This window comes from Struthio camelus, chromosome 17 (genome assembly GCF_040807025.1).
Source record: "Struthio camelus isolate bStrCam1 chromosome 17, bStrCam1.hap1, whole genome shotgun sequence".
NCBI lineage: Eukaryota > Metazoa > Chordata > Aves > Struthioniformes > Struthionidae > Struthio > Struthio camelus.
The window spans coordinates 9,775,457-9,793,623 of NC_090958.1; the positions used below are offsets into that span (position 1 = coordinate 9,775,457).

The 18,167-nt window shown below is 48.8% G+C and overlaps 2 protein-coding genes across 3 annotated transcripts; both read left to right on the forward strand.

Annotated features, from left to right (window-relative positions):
• Positions 1-105: 105 nt before the first annotated feature.
• On the forward strand, positions 106-9,324 carry LOC104138928 (testis-specific serine/threonine-protein kinase 2-like). 2 transcript variants are annotated; one of them, XM_068911136.1, is made up of 4 exons: positions 106-223; positions 3,712-4,712; positions 5,874-5,916; positions 6,979-9,324. In XM_068911136.1, exon 4 carries the CDS (start codon positions 7,072-7,074, stop codon positions 8,287-8,289), a length of 1,218 nt encoding a protein of 405 aa, XP_068767237.1. In that variant the 5' UTR covers positions 106-223; positions 3,712-4,712; positions 5,874-5,916; positions 6,979-7,071; the 3' UTR covers positions 8,290-9,324. The 2 variants fall into 2 exon arrangements, with proteins under 2 accessions (XP_068767237.1, XP_068767238.1); XM_068911137.1 differs by having other exon boundaries at positions 5,874-8,550.
• LOC104138877 (testis-specific serine/threonine-protein kinase 2-like) lies at positions 8,774-18,124 on the forward strand. Its single transcript, XM_068911138.1, has 2 exons — positions 8,774-8,856; positions 14,396-18,124. The coding sequence occupies exon 2, from the start codon at positions 16,370-16,372 to the stop codon at positions 17,558-17,560; it is 1,191 nt and encodes a 396-aa protein (XP_068767239.1). The 5' UTR covers positions 8,774-8,856; positions 14,396-16,369; the 3' UTR covers positions 17,561-18,124.
• Positions 18,125-18,167: the final 43 nt, after the last annotated feature.

The following is an 18,167-nucleotide window of genomic DNA, read 5'->3' on the forward strand; positions in this document are numbered from 1 at the left end:
AACGCCCTCATCTGCATGCGCCCCGCCCCGGCAGCGGCGCGCGCGCGCCGGGGGGCTCCGGGCTCCCCCCGCCCCCCTCCGCCCCCCTCCCCCCCCGCGGGAGGCCCCGGCCCCGCGCGGCGCCTGCCGGACGCGCCGGGCCCCGCCACGGCTGCGGGCTCCCGGGGGCCGCCGCGGCCCGCCCGGCACCGGCTCCGGCTCCGGCTCTTCGAGACGGGAAACGGTGAGGGAGCCCCCCCCCCCCGCCCCCCCGGAAAGCTGCCAGCAGGGGAACGACGGCCGAGGCCCGCGGAAGCCCTTCGGGACGGCCTCGATCGGTCACCCCCGTCCCCACCGGGACGGCCTCCACCGGTCACCTCCGTCCCCTCCTGGATGGCCTCCACCAGTTGCCTCCAACCCCACAGAGACAGCCTCGATTGGTCACCTCCATCCCCACCGGGATGGCCTCCGCTGGTCACCTCCGTCCCCACCCGGATGGCCTCCACCGGGACGGCCTCCGCCGGTCACCTCCGTCCCCACCCGGATGGCCCCCACCGGGACGGCCTCCGCCGGTCACCTCCGTCCCCACCCGGATGGCCCCCACCGGGACGGCCTCCGCCGGTCACCTCCGTCCCCACCCGGATGGCCCCCACCGGGACGGCCTCCGCCGGTCACCTCCGTCCCCACCGGGATGGCCTCCACCGGGACGGCCTCCGCCGGTCACCTCCGTCCCCACCGGGATGGCCTCCACCGGGACAGCCTCCACCGGTTACCTCCGTCCCCACCAGAACGGCCTCCACCAGTCATCTCCATCCCCACCAGGACAGCCTCCACCGGTCATCTCCATCCCCAGCCAGGGCAGGCTTTCCCCCTCCCCTCTATCCCCACTAGGAGGGCCTTTCCCCATCACCACCATCTCCACCAGGATGGCCTTGACCAGTCACCTCTGTCCCCACCAGGGCAGCCTTGACAGGTCACCTCCATCCAGCTGGCATGGCCTTTCCTGGTCACAGCCATCCCCACCAGGAAGGCCTTAACAAGTCACCTCCATCCTCACCGGTAGGTCTTGTCCCAACACCTCCGTGCCCACTGGGACAGCCTTAACCAGTCACCTCTGTTCCCCTTGGGGTAATCTTTCTTGGTCACCTCCATCCCTGGCAGGATGGTCTTTCCCCACCATGTCCCCAGCTAGGATGGTGTTCCCGGTCACCTCCATCCCTGCTGGGATAGCCTTTCCCTGCCACCAGCTTCCCGGCCTCAGGTCCCTGATGCCTCTGTTCGGGACAGCTGGAGCTGCACATGCCACGTACAGAAGTGAAGCACACCAGAGTTTCCTAGCAGAAGCTGACTTGTCGCTAGTCTCTGAGGTTGACCATCCTTTGACTGTTTTATCTAATCTACTCCAGACTGTCTAGCACACCCAGGCAGGGATAAGACACACCATAGTTTCATATGCTTTCACCAATTTTCCAGGGATTTTCAGGTGTGCAAGACACAAGCAGGTAACTCCCTGACACTACATTACGGTGTCCAGCACCGCGACATTTCTGCAATAAGTGCATTAGTTTCACTGTGCATATAGCTTTCGTAATTATGACAATGACAAAGCTGGCTGGTATTTTTATACCTCCTGGAAACAGTTGCATTCCAGGATCTCAAGCCCATCCAGAGAGGAAATACAGAGAGAAAAAACTAATTGTGCAGCTCATATCATCTTTAATGGCCCTGCAAATGACAGGTGCATTTAGGAATTTGACCCTGGGTGTTGCTCGACGTCAAACAGGGTGGTGGTTGTCCCTAAAGAGAGCCGCTGATATGAGTAAAGCCTCTGCAAAGGGAGGCTGCCATCCCTCAGCGCAGCAGCATTTCCTGAAGCAAGCGTTGCAGATTGCAGCCCGCTAAAGCTGGGGAGCGAGATTGTCATCTCGGATGTGATTTAGGTAGTAGTTGTTTCCGGCAAAACTGCAGCAGCGTGACCCTGAAGATTGCAGAGGACGCCGTAGTGGTGGCAGCGCTCGCGAGGCTCGGGGCGAGCAAAGCACCCCCACCGAGAGCCGCATTCCCCATAAAGCCACCATGTTTTTAGCCCCCCAGTAGTTTTTCTCTCTGTCCCACTTCATCCTGTCCCCTCTCTACTACGGTCCCTCCGTGTGCCACGCCACTAAGCTGAGCGCCAGCCCCTCCCCTCCGTCCTTGTCCTCTGACGTGCGCCATACCTTGCCGTTGAGCTACATCTTTTAACTGCTATCTTAGGCTTTTAAAAGTATAGGTAAAGCCTCGCTTTTTAAAAGCTCAGGCTGCAGCCGTGTGAGTGATCTCTTGGGAAAACTCTCCAAGCTGTTCTCCGCTCTCTGTGGACACTCGTGCTCGTTTCTCCAATGCAGGGCATGATTCAGAGCACTCACGTCAGGACGCTTTGCAATTTTAGCCACCGAGGTGGCTGGAGCCATGATTTCAGCCAGCTCGTGTGCTTGTGCTCACGTTAGAGCCGACAGGCTCCCGGAGAGTGCAGCCCACGCTGCCCAGAGAGATTATCCGTTGCTGGCAGGCCGCTGCCTGCTCCTGCCCCGGCGGTGGCCCGCCCGTGGGGGCACGCCAGGCTTTGGCAGCGGCTGCAGAGGCATCAGGGTGGCTGCTCCTCTGCTCAGAGAAACCTGTGCCACAGCAGCGAGGAGGAATCGGAACAAAATGACAAACCACCTCCACGCACAAGGCTCTTCTCTAGAAGAAGAGGCATTATCTGAGGCCCAGACCCAGGCTGCTGGAGAGCTCAAGTACCAGTTCGTAAATCTGTGCAAATTTTCTAGCCTTTTCCACCTTTCCAATGCCAGATTTCCTAGCCTGTGCATGTGTTCTGCTCTGCTGTTCCCACAAAACTTAATGGAGCCTTTTTCCTTCTTGCAAATAGGTTGATTGACATCAGCTTCAGGGACATTCCCCTGCTGACATTTAATTCAGCACTAGCACAGTTACTCTCCCTAAGACAGGACTTCAGTGTTTAATTAAAAGGCAGTAGGGAGGTAGGAAAATAGAGTGTGCTGATCCTGAAGCTTTTAGGAGAAAACTACCCAGAGCCCCTGCACTTCTTGCTTGGAAGGGAGGAAGTCTAGGAAGAGATCAAGCCGGTCAGCATCCCGCCCTTAGCAGCACCTGCCCCATCATCTGCCCACCAGCTCGGCACGAGCCTGCCTTTCCCAGCACCATGGCTGCAGTGCACAAAGGCAGAAGCACATTTCTGGAAAATAAGGAGAGCTATCCTCTCACAAGCTCCAGCTGAGGCACTAGAGGAGCTAGAAAGCAATGGCTGGTGCTTTCCACTTGCATGTGAGCTGGGAGAAATCACTCTGGTTTCATTACTTACTGAAAAGTCCCAAGATTTGATTATAAAGGATAAAAAGTCAATTTTACCTTGAACACCCACTTCCCAGATTAAGTTGGAATTTCCTCAGATGGTCTAAGAGGATGCCGTGGTAGTCAGGGAAATGCCGGAGCATCCAGCTGGACCGCAAGCTCCACGAGGGGCTAAGCGCACCGTTTGCCTTGTGGTTGCCACGGGGGGTAGGCAGGAAATTCCATCTTTTCAGTAAAATTAAATTCAGAATTGAGAACAAAGACAAAACCTGGGGAGCTGCCTGCGAAGGCCTTCTTTTTAAAATGTTGGTGAAATAAAGGATTTTGGTATGTTAATAAACAAAAAAAAAAAATCCATGTTCTTTGTTGCTTATGTTTCAGCATAACACATCAATAATGAAGGAAGCAAGCAAGCCAGTGCCACTGCCTCTGGGATCATTGCTCAATGAAGGGATGCGCTGCAGCAGCAGCTTGATCACCATGGACTGTAATTTGGTAGGGCACCCACCAAAGCCTGAGGCCCGTAGCATGCCTGTAGCGTGCCCATAGCCATGGCCCCCAGCCATGCCACCACCCAAGCTCCTTCCCCCAATCCCAATGGCTCGGGGCTGCACCAGTCTCCCCAACCAGCCATGCCTAGCTGGATTTCACTATATCCATCAGCATCCTCCAAGGAGTATCTGCACCTCCTTCTCATGTGGCTGCACCTTAAGCAGCAGGAAACGACCACTGCCTTCCTTGGCATCTTCCCAGCCCTCCTGCTCCGCACAACTCCTGACCTCGGCCATGGGGACACGGGGCACCCAGCTGACTGTGGTCAGGAGCAGGCTGCTGGCTTGCTGGCATCTTGCACAAGATGCATTTGCAGGCTTTCTTGGGCACTTGCTGCTTCTGCTCACGTGGGAGACGTCACCGTGCTTGGAGAGAAAGGCTACATCACAGGCAGCAACATAGGGGAGAGCTCCTTCGCCAAAGTTAAATCTGCCTACTCAGAGCAGCAGAAGTTCATCCTGGCAGTGGAAACTGCTGACAGAAACAAAGTGCCCGATGTGTTCCTGGACCAATTGCTCCCCAGGGAGCCTGAGACATTGGCAGGTGGGAGCCACCACTCCACCCGCCATGAGAAGTTTGAGACGCCCAGGAAAGTTTGTATCATCATGAACAGGTGCATGCTTGGAATTCAACGAGAGCAACAGGGGTTGCCTTAAGACTTAGAGCAAAAGATATTTAACTAGCTCTCATGTGCTGTCAAATACCGTCATGATCCGGATATTGTCCATAGGCACCTGAAGCGTGACAACATCCTCTGGGACAAAGGCATGGACATGAAAGTGTCTGACTTTGTTTTTTCCACGTGATGCTACCCGCGTGGGAGTGGAGAGGTAATTCTCAGCTTAGCTTTTTGCAGATCTGCTGCATATGCAGACTCCCAGAGTGATCCAGGGTGTTCAGTATCAGCCTCTAGCCTATGACATCTGGGGCCTGGGCCTCATTCTGTACATGATGATCTATAAATAAATGCCCTGTGGTAACTCCCACGTGAGGCGAGAGCTCTGCTTGCAGAAAGGGCACACACTGCCCTTCCCTGACTTTCACAGAAAAATGCAAAGACCTTATTTTCCATATGCTGTAGTCCAAAGTGCCACACCAGAGCACTGGACAGAGCAGGTTTTGGACCACACTTTGGTGTGAGGCAAGCACCAGAAACCATACAACATGCTTGAGTAAACAGTCAATAACCTACAAAGCCACATGGGAGCACCAAGGTGCAAGAGGCACTTATTTCCATGGGCTTTTCCACTGTTGCAAGCAGTAACTCCAGCGGAGACCAAAGCTGGCCTTTGCTCAGTGACCTAGGCAGCACCAGACCAGTGGGACTTGCACACATGAAGATCAGAGCAGTACCAGCGCACCAGGGGAGGGAGCCACCATTGCAAGCGCACTGGAGAGGAAGCGTATGCTCCGTTTCTTAGACAAAACTGAGGGTGGTACTTGTAGGGATGCTGTTGTTTAGCCAGACCCAAGATGGGGGTAGCGGATGATGTCCTGAAGGCCAAGTGCATCCAGCAACTCCCAGCTAGGGAGGACCACGAGCAGGCCATTCGTGGTAAATTGCACCATTTACATTCCTCTGTGCCACTCACGGCTCAGAGGTGAGGTAACGGCAGGCCATACGCAAAGAGACGATTGGGCGTTGATATATCTCCAAAACATTGGGGAGTCAAACTCTTGGGGCATCTACTTGGGTTGTCAAGTGCTCTTGGCCCTGGGGGTTGACAATGTGAAGGTGGGGATGAAGAGGAAGGCACTGGCCATGCTTTCCCCTGGCATGACATGAGTTTCTTCAGGACCTACTCTGACTCCCTCCTGGTCATTCTCTTCATGACACAATTAGTGCTGACAGGAGCATGCCTGGAGCAGGCACAAGCATTGCATGCCAACTAGGTGCTCAGCTTCATACGTGCAGCTCCTTAGGTAATCCTCATCAGCTATCACAAGGACAATTCTTGTTATTATTCACTGAGTTTTCTTTTTTCCCCTAGCACAACCCAGGAGCTGAGCAGAGGGTCCCTGGGCTCACTGAAGGTAGGAGGTGCTGGCTGTGCCAAGAGGAGCAGAGCCAAGGGAGGTCAGACAGGGAATATCCGGTGCCAGCTGTCATTCTAGGTCAAGGGCCCTATTTTTGAACTGATGTTTGCAGACTGGTTGCTATGAAGCCAGGGCCTGTGAAAAGCCCAGCAGCTGTGAATGGGGATTGATAATGAAGAGGCTACAGATGCAAATATGAGGAAGCAGTAATTTTTCCACCTTCCCTCCCCGACTGGTCAGATCCATTTCCTTTATTATTGCAGAGAAATGCCACAGTCCTCTCAAATAACAAAATATTTCCAACCACAGCTTCCCTTCTGAGCTAAGTAATCAGAGAAGTAAAAACGTGTGTTGTTTTTACATTGTTGACATAAATTTCATTTACTGAAACTCAAACAAGAGCCATCCTCCAAGCCAGCCCACAGCACCCCAGCCATCTTGCACCCAGCCCTGGCCCTCCTCTGCATCATCCGTGCCCCAGGCGCCCCAGCATCAGACCACGAGAGAGTTACTTTTGCCTCAAGGAAATACTCTTGGCCCCAAAAAAGAAGGATGGTTCAGTGCACAGGGAACTAGAGGCTTTGGGGAAGTCAAGCAAAGCATCCTGTCCTTGGGACGTGCTTCTGTAGTTTTGCGGGGGCTCAAGCCAGGACTGCATGCACTGGCTTGGGTGGTTGCTGGAAGCAGGTCATGATCTTGGGACTTTTTGGTGAGGCTAATCAGTAAGCACAGAATCTGTGCTGTTGCTGTTCCGCTGGTCAGCATTTTCTTACCTGTGCCCCACAAAGAAAAGGAGAAACAATAAGCTCTGAAGCATTCAGTGCTTTGCTTCTTTAAAGCACCTGAACGCACCTTCTCCGTAATGGTTATAGCATCTCTTCCTGTGCCCTTGCTGGCTCTTCTCTAAAGGTTCTTGTAACTTTCTCTCTTTTAACGATTACATCCTGCTGGTTTTTAAAATTACCACCTGACAAAAAAAGAGCTAGAATCCTGTGTTTTTCTTATCCACTTAAATGAACAAGAATCTCTTGTGGTCTCTCATCATCTCCTTTTTTCCAGCATGGGGCAGGAAGTCAAGCCAAAGACTACACATTCAAGCACAAATAGACTCTTTATGTAACGACATCACAGCCCTACACCACACATCACACAATGCCCCCAGTTCCACCTTGCCCCGTGGTGGGAGCAAAGCATACCAGGCAGCCACCATGGAGCGGGGACCCACAGCCTGCCAGCACAGATGACACACACCCAGCACCAGCCCCCATAACTGCCACCTCTTGCACAATGGAAGATAACATAGCGCTTGGAAAGAGAGGCTATATCGTGGGCGTCACTCTGGGGGAAGGCTCCTATGGCAAAGTGAAAGCAGCCTACTCTGACAGGCTGGAAAGCAACGTGGCAATAAAGATTATCGACAAGACGAAAACTCCTCAGGACTTCCTGGAAAAATTTCTCCCAAGGGAAATAGCTGCTTTGAAACATATGAACCACCCCTCAATTGTCAAAACCTACGAGATATTTGAAACATTCGCAGGCAAAGTGTACATCATAATGGAGCTGGGGGAAAAGGGAGACCTTCTGGACTACCTCAAGATTACTGGAGCAATGAAAGAGAACGTCGCTCAGAGAAAGTTTCAGCAGTTGGCTTCTGCTATCAAGTATTGCCATGACATGGATCTTGCTCACAGGGACCTGAAATGTGAAAACATCCTTCTCGATAAAGACCTCAACATCAAGCTGTCGGACTTTGGCTTTTCCAAACCCTTAACTCGGGATGAAAACGGGAAAATTATTCTCAGTAAAACCTTCTGTGGGTCTACCATATATGCAGCCCCCGAAGTGCTACAGGGCATTCCTTGTAACCCCAAGATTTGCGACATATGGAGCTTGGGGGTCATCCTATATATAATGGTCTGTGCATTAATGCCATTTGATGATTCTAACATCAGAAAAATGGTCTGGATTCAGAAACAGCACAGGATTCACTTTCCCAAGTCCAGACACCTGTCTCTAAAATGCAAGGATCTCATTTACCGCATGCTCCACCCAGATGTGTCTCGGAGGTTGTGCATAGATGAAGTTTTAAGCCACCCATGGTTGCAGGGTCTAGAACCCCAAATCCCTTCCCATCTGCAGGCTGCAGAAGTGGGCGAGTGTTCCCAGAATCTGCACGAGGAAAAGCCTGAGCACAAAGAGCAAACAGGCACACCTTCCACAGAAGGCCACTCAGCAAAGGATTCTTCTGCCACGGAGACAGTCCTGGGAATTGTGAATGCGGTCAGCATTAAGCCCACTGAAGAGGCAGATGAAGCGAATACTTTGACAAAAGTCACAGAAAGAAGAGCTATTGAAGAATTTAACCATTAAAAGCACATTATTATTGACAGTTTTCATGATGCTTCCTGAAGATGCTTTGGCAGTGGAAGTTAGATTTACACAATCTAACTGCAGGCACTCATTTACTGTTAAAAGTTTATGTGCTCTCTCCAGCAGCAGAAAGCTTCAGAGTCCCATCCAGAGTACTTACATTGGAAACTCTGGTGTCTCCACAGAGAAAAAGAGGAACTTAAAGCTAGATGCTTCAAGTGAGGCAGTATGAATATCTTGTCTTCAAAACCAGAGAAAAAGATTACAAAATGTAGTGTCCTTTCCAAAATTTTTCTGTTACTGTAGAGCACGCCGGCCTGAAGTCCCACCCTGGAAGCAATTTGCAAAGCTCTCTAATTCTGCACCAGTTCTCATGAAATACACGTCCTGGAAAGCTAACACATTTAACTTGTAACACAGCAAGTTAAGGCAGCAAGTCTTGCTTCGGATACCTCACTCATCTCTAATTGCTCCTCTCCAGCCTCACTTTAGAAGGTTTCCTGGCAAAGCAGGTTCACTCTCTACTTCATCATCTCAGTGGACTTCTGCACCCAACTTATGGCCCAGGTAAACATTTCCCTGGGTTCACTCGAGAGTTTACTAACCCTCCCATGAACCATCAGGATATGTCTAGCAGTGGGAATCTTCAGAGCCCTTTGTCATGGTAACATGTTTTGTTATTAGAGGAACATTTAGGTCTAGATTTGTATTAAAAGGTGTGAGAGGAGCTAAGAATGACATTTAGCAACAACTCAACGTAGCAAACATATTGCACAAGGCGACTCCCTCCCACCCATGGAAGCAGAGGCATCACCCAAGCTATGAAACAAGTCAGTGTGGCAAGAGCACTAATCCGCACCACAAGAAAGGCTGGGGCTGGACGGTTCAGCTTCAGGGAGATGGAGCAGAGCTGGCTGCAGCATGTGCTAGGCTCATATCCCTGCTCCCTCTGTCCTCTGTGAAGCTCTGCAGTCTCCCCACTTCTGAACAAGCTGCAGAGTATTACAACAAGGTATTAGTAAACTTCTGTGGCCCTAAATCCTCAGCTTCTCGGTATCATCCTTCACGCACTCAGCGTACCTTCACATTCAAAAGCAACCCACACTCTCCCCAAAAGTCCCACACAGTCAGTAGTCATCTACCTTCAAAAGATGGCTGCTGCCTTCATCTTACAGATCGCTTACCAAGTCCTTTATATCTTCAAAGTAGGCATTTGTTCTCCCAACAGCCCCAAGAAATAGCCAGCCTCACCCCACAACTGGAACAACTGCACAGGCTGGTAGGGTTAGGCAGGTGGAAGAAGTCACCATGCATGGCATACGTGTGCCTTAGTATCACCAAGAACTCACTTACCCAACAGGACTAAGCTCTAAATGCTGTTTCTGTTGAAAATGCAATTTCCAAGAAGCAGGGAGCAAGGGTGAATGAAGACCCATCCAAACACCTCCCCTCCTGTGTCAGGCCGGAGGCTCGGCTCTTCCTCATCTCACCTTCTCCACATGTGCTTTGCTCCTTACGTGCTTTCTGGAGCATCTGCAGCCAGGTGCTTCCCAGGACACAGCACCACACTAGACAGTCGATCTGACCCAATGTGGCCGGCCGGTCTTGTTCTAGCATCAAATGAAAGCTGAGGCTTGTTTCTCATCCTCTTGGAATATAAAAGTCTCCTTTCTCTGCTACAGAAGAGACAAAGATGACTGCTGGTACTGAGAATTATTTCTTTGTGAATAAGAAAATGAGGAAAAAAGGAAAGAATAGAGCTATTTAAAGTCACAGTATAGAACAGTTCTGGAGAGCCTCTTTTTAACTGTTGCTTACCCTTGCTGATACACATCCCAGATCTTGCTGTTGACCACAAAAGCAATTCAGGTGTTTACAAATAGATGTCCAGGGCTATTTTGTGCCTGGTAGAGTCTAGAACATCCACAGGGCCTGACAGACATGGAAGAGCCTGCTGCAGACCCACACTTTTAAGCAGCAGGTAGAGGCCAGCTGAGGTATCCTAACATACCAAAAAATAACACTAGAGCCTCTGTTTGGGCTGTAAATCTTTCCCATCTCTACAGATAACTCTCCTGAGGGGCTGATCTACCTTCCATTTGATTTCAGTCAAGAGAACAGAAGGAATTTATACTTGGTTAAGGATGTGTCACACTCAAGCTTTTGCAAAGCTCAAAAGATCATCACAGCCACCATGAGGCCTTCCAGAATCAAAGCACTAGCCTTGTTCTGCTTTCCCAGGAGTGGTCTCCCAAAATTAGGCACCTCTCTGCTAAAAACATCACCCACAAATCTCCCAGGTATAATTTTATACACTCCTGCTTTGAAGTGTCTTCAGTCCGAGTCTGGATCAGTCTTCAGTCTGAGCACTTCCTTGGCTTGTTGTATTTCTCCAATTTGGCCGGGTGGCCCTCCTTGTCTAAGGAAGTGAGAGTCACGCTGCACACAGGAATGGAGGAGAATCTACATGAACATCTAGATAAATCAGTATGAGTGCTGTGCTCTGCTGTTGTTTGCTGTGCTTGTTGGGGAAACCATTCCTGGTGGCTATCTGCCACCCTGTACTCCACAAAAGGGAGCATGTTAAGCGTCCCTTGTTCTCTTACTCCCCTTTGGAAGGTTGTTCCCAAGAGCCTGCTGAGGGAGAAGCACCAGAAGCAAAAACAGGCTCCAAGCCTGACTAGCCACATGCAGTATTTCTGAAAGAGAGAAGTGTCTTGGTTCTGTTTTTCCATCCAGCAGTGGGGGATGCTCAGGGATATCCCACGCATCAGCTCCACTGCAAGGTATCTCCATGTCTTACCTGCCCAGATGTCTCTGGATTGCCCCTTGAGGTCTCAGTCAGGGGAGCAAGAGGGAACCATCAAAGCAGCCAGGGGAAGGCTCCTGGCCAGAAGCCCCCTCTTCAGCACGTGTCCAAAACCCACCAGGGCCACCCCTGAGCTTCAGGGAAGGTCATGGCAGTGACACAGTCAGAGGACACAGGGATGTTCGCCCCTGTGGCCTGCTGTCCTGCTGGTTTCTTCATCCTCACAGAAGAGGGGGAACACGAGATTGCCTCTTCAAAGCTGCTTTCAGAGCTCCTCTGTTCCCAGCATTTTTCCAGCAGAGCTCAGAAAGAAATGGTCCTTATCCACAGGCTGCCCAAGCATCACCGCAGCACAGAACCACCTTGAGGTACTGCACCAGCAAGCTAACTCGGCCTCCAATTTGGACAGAGAGGCAGGTTATAGCCAGGAGAAACAAAGCACAGGGAGGAAGGCTGAAGAGAGACCCCCAGAGCGGGAAGCACAGCAGCAGGCTGGAACTGAAGCGACACACAGCACTGAACATCCTGCGCACGCGTGCAGGCCATGGCCAGGAGGGTTCGTGCAAGCAGGCAGTCACCCACCACAGCCAGCCCCACCAACTGGTGCCTCAGGAGAGCCAGGCTGCTGGCACTGCTCAGTGCCAGTAGGCTGGAGATCTTTAGAAGTGCTCTGGATGCTATTTTGCGGAAGGGAGGAAGTGTGCTTGGGCCTTGCATATAAGAAAACGCAGATATACAAGAACAACAAAAGGAAAATAAGGCATCGAAAAAGGGGGCAGAGCAGGCAGGGAAAAGCCACAAGTCATCCATAGCAGAGTTGGGTTTTTGACATTTGATTTAGCCTTGTAAGGCACATTATCTGTTAGTGCTACGCTAGCAAAAAAAAATTCTGGCAATGAAGAGTCTACTGATTCATTAATTACAGATAACAGGCTTCTTGCAATTGTTGCAGGAAGCAGAGACTAGACATTAAAGCAAGCGTTACAGGAATAGCCCATCTGAAAAGCACTATATGCCCTTCAAAAGATCCAGTTTTATAGCAATTCACTGAAAATAAATTACTTTCCTAGCAAATATGTAAAGGCCCTTCAATCTGGCATAATCAAGACTATGATTTTAGTAAGGCTATCTAGGTTAATTCACTTGAGGGAAAACACAAAGCCAGCACCCTCCCACAAGATATTTAATGCAATCTGCTTTTAAGTATGAATTGCACAATACAGATCTAGTAAGTCTCGGATATCGTATTCACCTACCTATTATTCTGTGAGGTGGCTACTTCTTGGTATGAGTATAGCTGGTTTGAAACGCCTAGATGCTTTCAGCCAAGGCATTTCTGAGCATAGAAATGGTCCTGTATGTGAGTATCATCTATTAACTACAGTCGTTGACTAAAGGAAACTGATGGTCACGTTGTCTTGGATATAATGACACAGTAACAGTGAGAGGCAGCATTAACAAGAATTTGTGGCTATGCAGTTGTGTGTGTGTGTGTGCGTGCGTGTGTGCGTGTGTGCATGTGCGTGCACGCGCGTGCACATTGAGTGTTAAAGGAGTAGCCAAATCCAGTGAATTTTAAGACCCAAGTGATTTCTCCTCTCCAACCTGCTAGATACCAGGCAGCTGCTTTTCCCATTCCCAGGTCCAGGCAGTAGTGTATACTCCCAACTGGCACACACTCACAGGAAAATACAGGCAGGACCAGCCACACACAGATGGACACAGGCAGAGAGCAGTGCCTTTACCACCACCGTATGAACACCACGATCACTCACATAGATATAAGCACCACCAACAGCCTGATCCTGTTCCTCCTCTCCAGCTGACCAGGCTTTGAAGTGGCCAGCAGACCAGGTGTCCCCATCACACTCCTGCCTTGCACCTAAACCCCCCATTCACGAGTCCCTCAGACACTGCCCAGCCTTTGCATCCCTCCACAGTCCAGAACAGAGAGCACTGGCACCCAGGAAATAGGGATAGTTTAACAAGAAGATGGAGGAGACTGTTGTGGTCAGGCACATGGGACCAGAGCCTGCTTCCACACACCCAGCCCTTCATCCCCCCTTCCTCTCTGTTTTCCTCATTCTTCTTCCCTGATCCACCTTTATACCTCCCTTTCCCCACTCATCTCCTCCCCAAAATAATTACTCCTGTAATTATTTTTCCCCATTGGTCCCAGTCTTTCTACATCCATAGGCAAATTTAGTATTTCTGATACCTTTTCCTAGGTAACCTCCACCTTGCCAGATTCTGCTCTCCAAAAGGCCCCTAGTGCTCCTCTGCCATTATCTGTGAAGTCCAGCCTTTTCTCAGGGTGCTATCTGAAACCTTTGTTAGCTGCTCACACCACTATCTGCAGCATCCAGCCATTTATCGTGCCAAGTCTAGTTCTTTCTCATGGTCGGTTCAGTGAGCTAAACCTCAGCCCAGGGCCTGGTCACCTGCCTGCCTATCCTAACAGAGAGATCCTGCATTTCATGGAGGTAAGCAGATCGTGAGATCATTAGAAAAAATTATCTAAGAAGTTTGTGGCTATTTAGCCCGTCCAGTCCTTAAAGAGCATCTCTGAAAACATGGAAACGTTAGTAAATTGATTCTCTTTACATTCATGTATGAATATCTGAATAACTTTATTGCCTAGCTTCAAGAAAAAGTTTAGCCTTCATTTATTTCTAAACTAAAAAAAGCAAAATTATTCTTTTCACACAGTAGCTATTCCTATCAATGCCACGTTGATTGGCAGATTTTTAAAAGGAACACTACAAAAATCAAGTACTTTGGAAGAGCTTTCGTAGCATATTTGCAGCCAAGGGACATGAGTTTTGGATGTGGCAAGAGAAAGCTCCCCTCCAAGACAAACAATGCATCAAACATCCAAAACCTTACAGAAGTTTGTAGGCACTGCTCAAAGAGCTGTACAAAATTTTCCCTAGGTAAGACATCACCTGATTGTAGCAAATATCAAGACTGCCAAACATTACATAGACGGTCTTGTATTTTGGTGTGGTACAAGTGTAAACATTTGGCTATGCCTACTTCCTGCTGCAAGGTGTTCACTGCTTCTCTGGGCTCGAGCACACACCGCAAGTATTCATCTCACATTCAAAGGTCAGCTCACACAGGGACAAGCACAGCTCTGGGTGCATATGAGGCATGCATAAAGCAACTCCTGGTTTTTTGGATATTATGAAAATTAGCCAAAAGCATCAAAGAAAGGGGAGGGAGAAAAAAAAGCCCCAGTTTGGCTGTCAGAGGTACCATTTCTGTTCTTTGGAATGATATTGTTATCCATTCCAGTGAACTAAGCAAGACTGTTCCTGGCCCCAGCGTTGTCATCATCATCAAGTCTTTGAACTCACACACATGGGAGCTGAAAGACCAATTTGAAAAAGCTGAAATCAAGATAGCAAAAAGCCCCAGAGGCTGATTATGGTGAAGCAATCAACATGCAAAACAACAGTAATCCTCTGAACAGTTCTGAAGAAGCTGTTAGCACAAGGCTTCCTCAAGAATACCAGAACCTGGAAGTCAAAAGAGCTCATCCACTGCGTAAGGGTTTAAGAAGGCGGCAGCTGCAAAGCCCACAAGAGCAGCCAATCATCAGATTTACAAAATACAGGAGCTGAACGAACACCAGAGAAAGCCCACCCCTTCTCATAACAAGGGCATGGAAAAAACAGTTATTGAACATAACCATTTTAAAGACAGAAAAGCAGCATCCCACATTCCTCAACATCAGAAGTTCTTCATAGATGTTCTTGCCTCTGTGGTGGCAAACTATCTCTTTTGAAGAAAGCTGACTGAAGGGGAGCGAGGCCGATATATCCTAAAAACAAGTCTGAGTGGTTTATCTCCAAGGAGTACCAAAACATGCCATTCCTTCGGAGACCTCAGGTGCTATTCACAGCTTTAATGCCTGCCAGTCTAGGAAAGGATTTCACACTGCCAGGTGTGCTGCTGTAATGTATAACTCAAACTTGGAAAAAGCGTATTTTGATTCATTTTTTGACCACAAAGGACTTCATATATATTTCTCTCCCAATCAGCACTGTATTGAGAACCTGCAGGTTTCTCAGCTATCGCTGCGACGCAATCGAGCGAGGAAACAGGAGCCAGAGACCTCCCATTCCTGCTTCTGGTTGCTGCAAGCCCCCACCCCGAGAACAGCAGCACAGCAGGGGGAAGCAGAGTCAGGGGGAAATATTCCCAAAACTGAAGGGCAAGTTTAGGGACTAATCAGATGTGCCATTTAGCACAAGTGTCAGTTAATCATCTACAGCTCCCTGAGATCTCTGAGGAAGGCAGCTGTAAGAACCAAGGGAGTTATGTGAGACAAATTTAGAAGACAGAGCATTTAAAAAAAACCTGAATAAAAATGCTACAGAAAAAAAGCCCATTAAAAAAGTCAGCTGAGACATACAAAAAAAAAAATTGTCTTCATGAAAAAAAAAATTTAAGAATAGAGCCACAGTACCTTCATTTAGTACTTACATTGTGTGCCTCACACAAGAGATGCATACATGAACAAATAACTTCTTTAGAAAGGTTTTAAACACCCCACTGCAAGGATGAAAACTCAGATATGTTGTTGTGCTCAGACTGCCAAGCCAAACAGCATAACTGAAGCATTGGTCCAGTGCAGAATGAAAACACTTAAGTCAACTAGTTTACCAATGCTTATTTTGAAAACTTAAGATACCCAGTAAAAAGTGCTCATACTAGGTTTCAGTGTATTAGGGGAAAAAAAAAAAAAAGAGAGAGAGAGAGAGAGAGAGAGAGAGAGAGAGAAAACCTCCAATAGTATAAATACTTTAAAAGCTCTACTTCAGTAAATTAAGTTAGTTCAGAAATTTTTTCCATGCTTTTATGCTTCAGGAAAGAACTTATTTTGTAAGTAACATTATGAGCAATTCCTTCTCCATTTTATCTCATGGAAAACACTTCTAAAAATGACCAAGCAAAGTCAGAAGCAGCTACCCCTCGCCCTCAGAAATGACCTGTGTGCTCATGTTAATTTTTCCTTTCATAAGCCATAGAAAATATCAAAATAAATAAAGCAAGCTTAATCATTCCCTACCAAATTATTTTAACATGCAACCGAGTACCTGACTAACATATGAATAAATATAAAAAGTATTAGAGACATTTATAAAGGAAAAACATTTAAGCTACTTCCATCTCAGCAAAACTACACATAAAGATCACTTATGAAGGAAATAGAGCACAAGCCAATGCCTCTTGGAGGCTCGATGCTAAGTTTTGCCCTGCATCATGGCATCCAGTAGCTTCCTGGGGCTGGAAACGTCCCTTCGATTCCCCGGGACGACTAAGCGCCCGGCTTGTGACATCACACAGCCGCCAGCGCTGGGTGCCCACCGGCCCAGCGCAGGAGCGAAACGTACCAGGCAGCCACCATGGAATGGCAACATGCAGCCTGCCAGCGTGGATGACACACACCCGGCCCCCCTGGCTCACCCCACCTCTAGCACGATGGAAGATGTCATAGTGCTTGGAAAAAGAGGCTATATCGTGGGCGTCACTCTGGGGGAAGGCTCCTATGGCAAAGTGAAAGCAGCCTACTCTGACAGGCTGGAAAGCAACGTGGCAATAAAGATTATCGACAAGACGAAAACTCCTCAGGACTTCCTGGAAAAATTTCTCCCAAGGGAAATAGCTGCTTTGAAACGTATGAACCACCCCTCAATTGTCAAAACCTACGAGATATTTGAAACATTCGCAGGCAAAGTGTACATCATAATGGAGCTGGGGGAAAAGGGAGACCTTCTGGACTACATCAAGATTACTGGAGCAATGAAAGAGGACGTCGCTCAGAGAAAGTTTCAGCAGTTGGCTTCTGCTATCAGGTATTGCCATGACATGGATCTTGCTCACAGGGACCTGAAATGTGAAAACATCCTTCTCGATAAAGACCTCAACATCAAGCTGTCGGACTTTGGCTTTTCCAAACCCTTAACTCGGGATGAAAACGGGAAAATTATTCTCAGTAAAACCTTCTGTGGGTCTGCTGCATATGCAGCCCCCGAAGTGCTACAGGGCATTCCTTGTAACCCCAAGATTTGCGACATATGGAGCTTGGGGGTCATCCTATATATAATGGTCTGTGCATTAATGCCATTTGATGATTCTAACATCAGAAAAATGGTCTGGATTCAGAAACAGCACAGGATTCACTTTCCCAAGTCCAGACACCTGTCTCTAAAATGCAAGGATCTCATTTACCGCATGCTCCACCCAGATGTGTCTCGGAGGTTGTGCATAGATGAAGTTTTAAGCCACCCATGGTTGCAGGGCCTAGAACCCATGCTCCCTTCAACAGCACCAGTTGCAGAAGTGGGCGAGTGTTCCCAGAACCTGCACGAGGAAAAGCCTGAGCACAAAGAGCAAACAGAACCCCAGCCTGCAGAAAGGGAAGGAAAGGAGAGGGAAAAGGGAGCCTCTTAAATATGGCTGGTTTTAACAGTATCACGACAATTGATTTAACTTGTGAACTGCTAGCTTTCAACTTCTGATTCTCTGAACCCATTCAGAAATAGTCCTTGTCTTTTGCTTTACAATCAAAGCATAGAAAATACAGTGCATCTGTTGAGCTGAATGAACAGCTTAACACCACTGTTCCCAAAAGGCCTGTCTCTGATATGGTTTGCAGGGACCAGAAGTTACTACCAAATGCACGTTGGAAAGCTTTCTCTCAGGTCACAGTGCTGCTGACTGGCATTCACAGATCATATGCTCACATCTCTCAAGTTCCTGATTGCACTGGCTGAAGAATTCACACATGCATTAACCACATTATGGATTCAGTGCCACCAGGGCAGGTTATTAGAAAGTGTGAGCTGATCTCTAAAACTGTATGTGTATACTGTTCTCATGAGGTACTAATTCTCTTGACAGGCCCCTTGTACACTCAAGATCATCAGTTTAAACTCTGGTGAAATTAAAGAGAAGCCCTCTAAAATTCTGGGTCCTGTCTCAGTATATACACAGTTGGAAGAAGGAAGTGAGGAGCTTACAGACTTGACTGCATCTTTGTTTCTAAGTCACAAGATCT

Coding starts and splice junctions, on each gene's coding strand:
- LOC104138877 (XM_068911138.1), top strand. CDS start 16,370: ATGGCATCCAGTAGCTTCCTGGGGCTGGAAACGTCCCTTCGATTCCCC.
- LOC104138928 (XM_068911136.1), top strand. CDS start 7,072: ATGCCCCCAGTTCCACCTTGCCCCGTGGTGGGAGCAAAGCATACCAGG.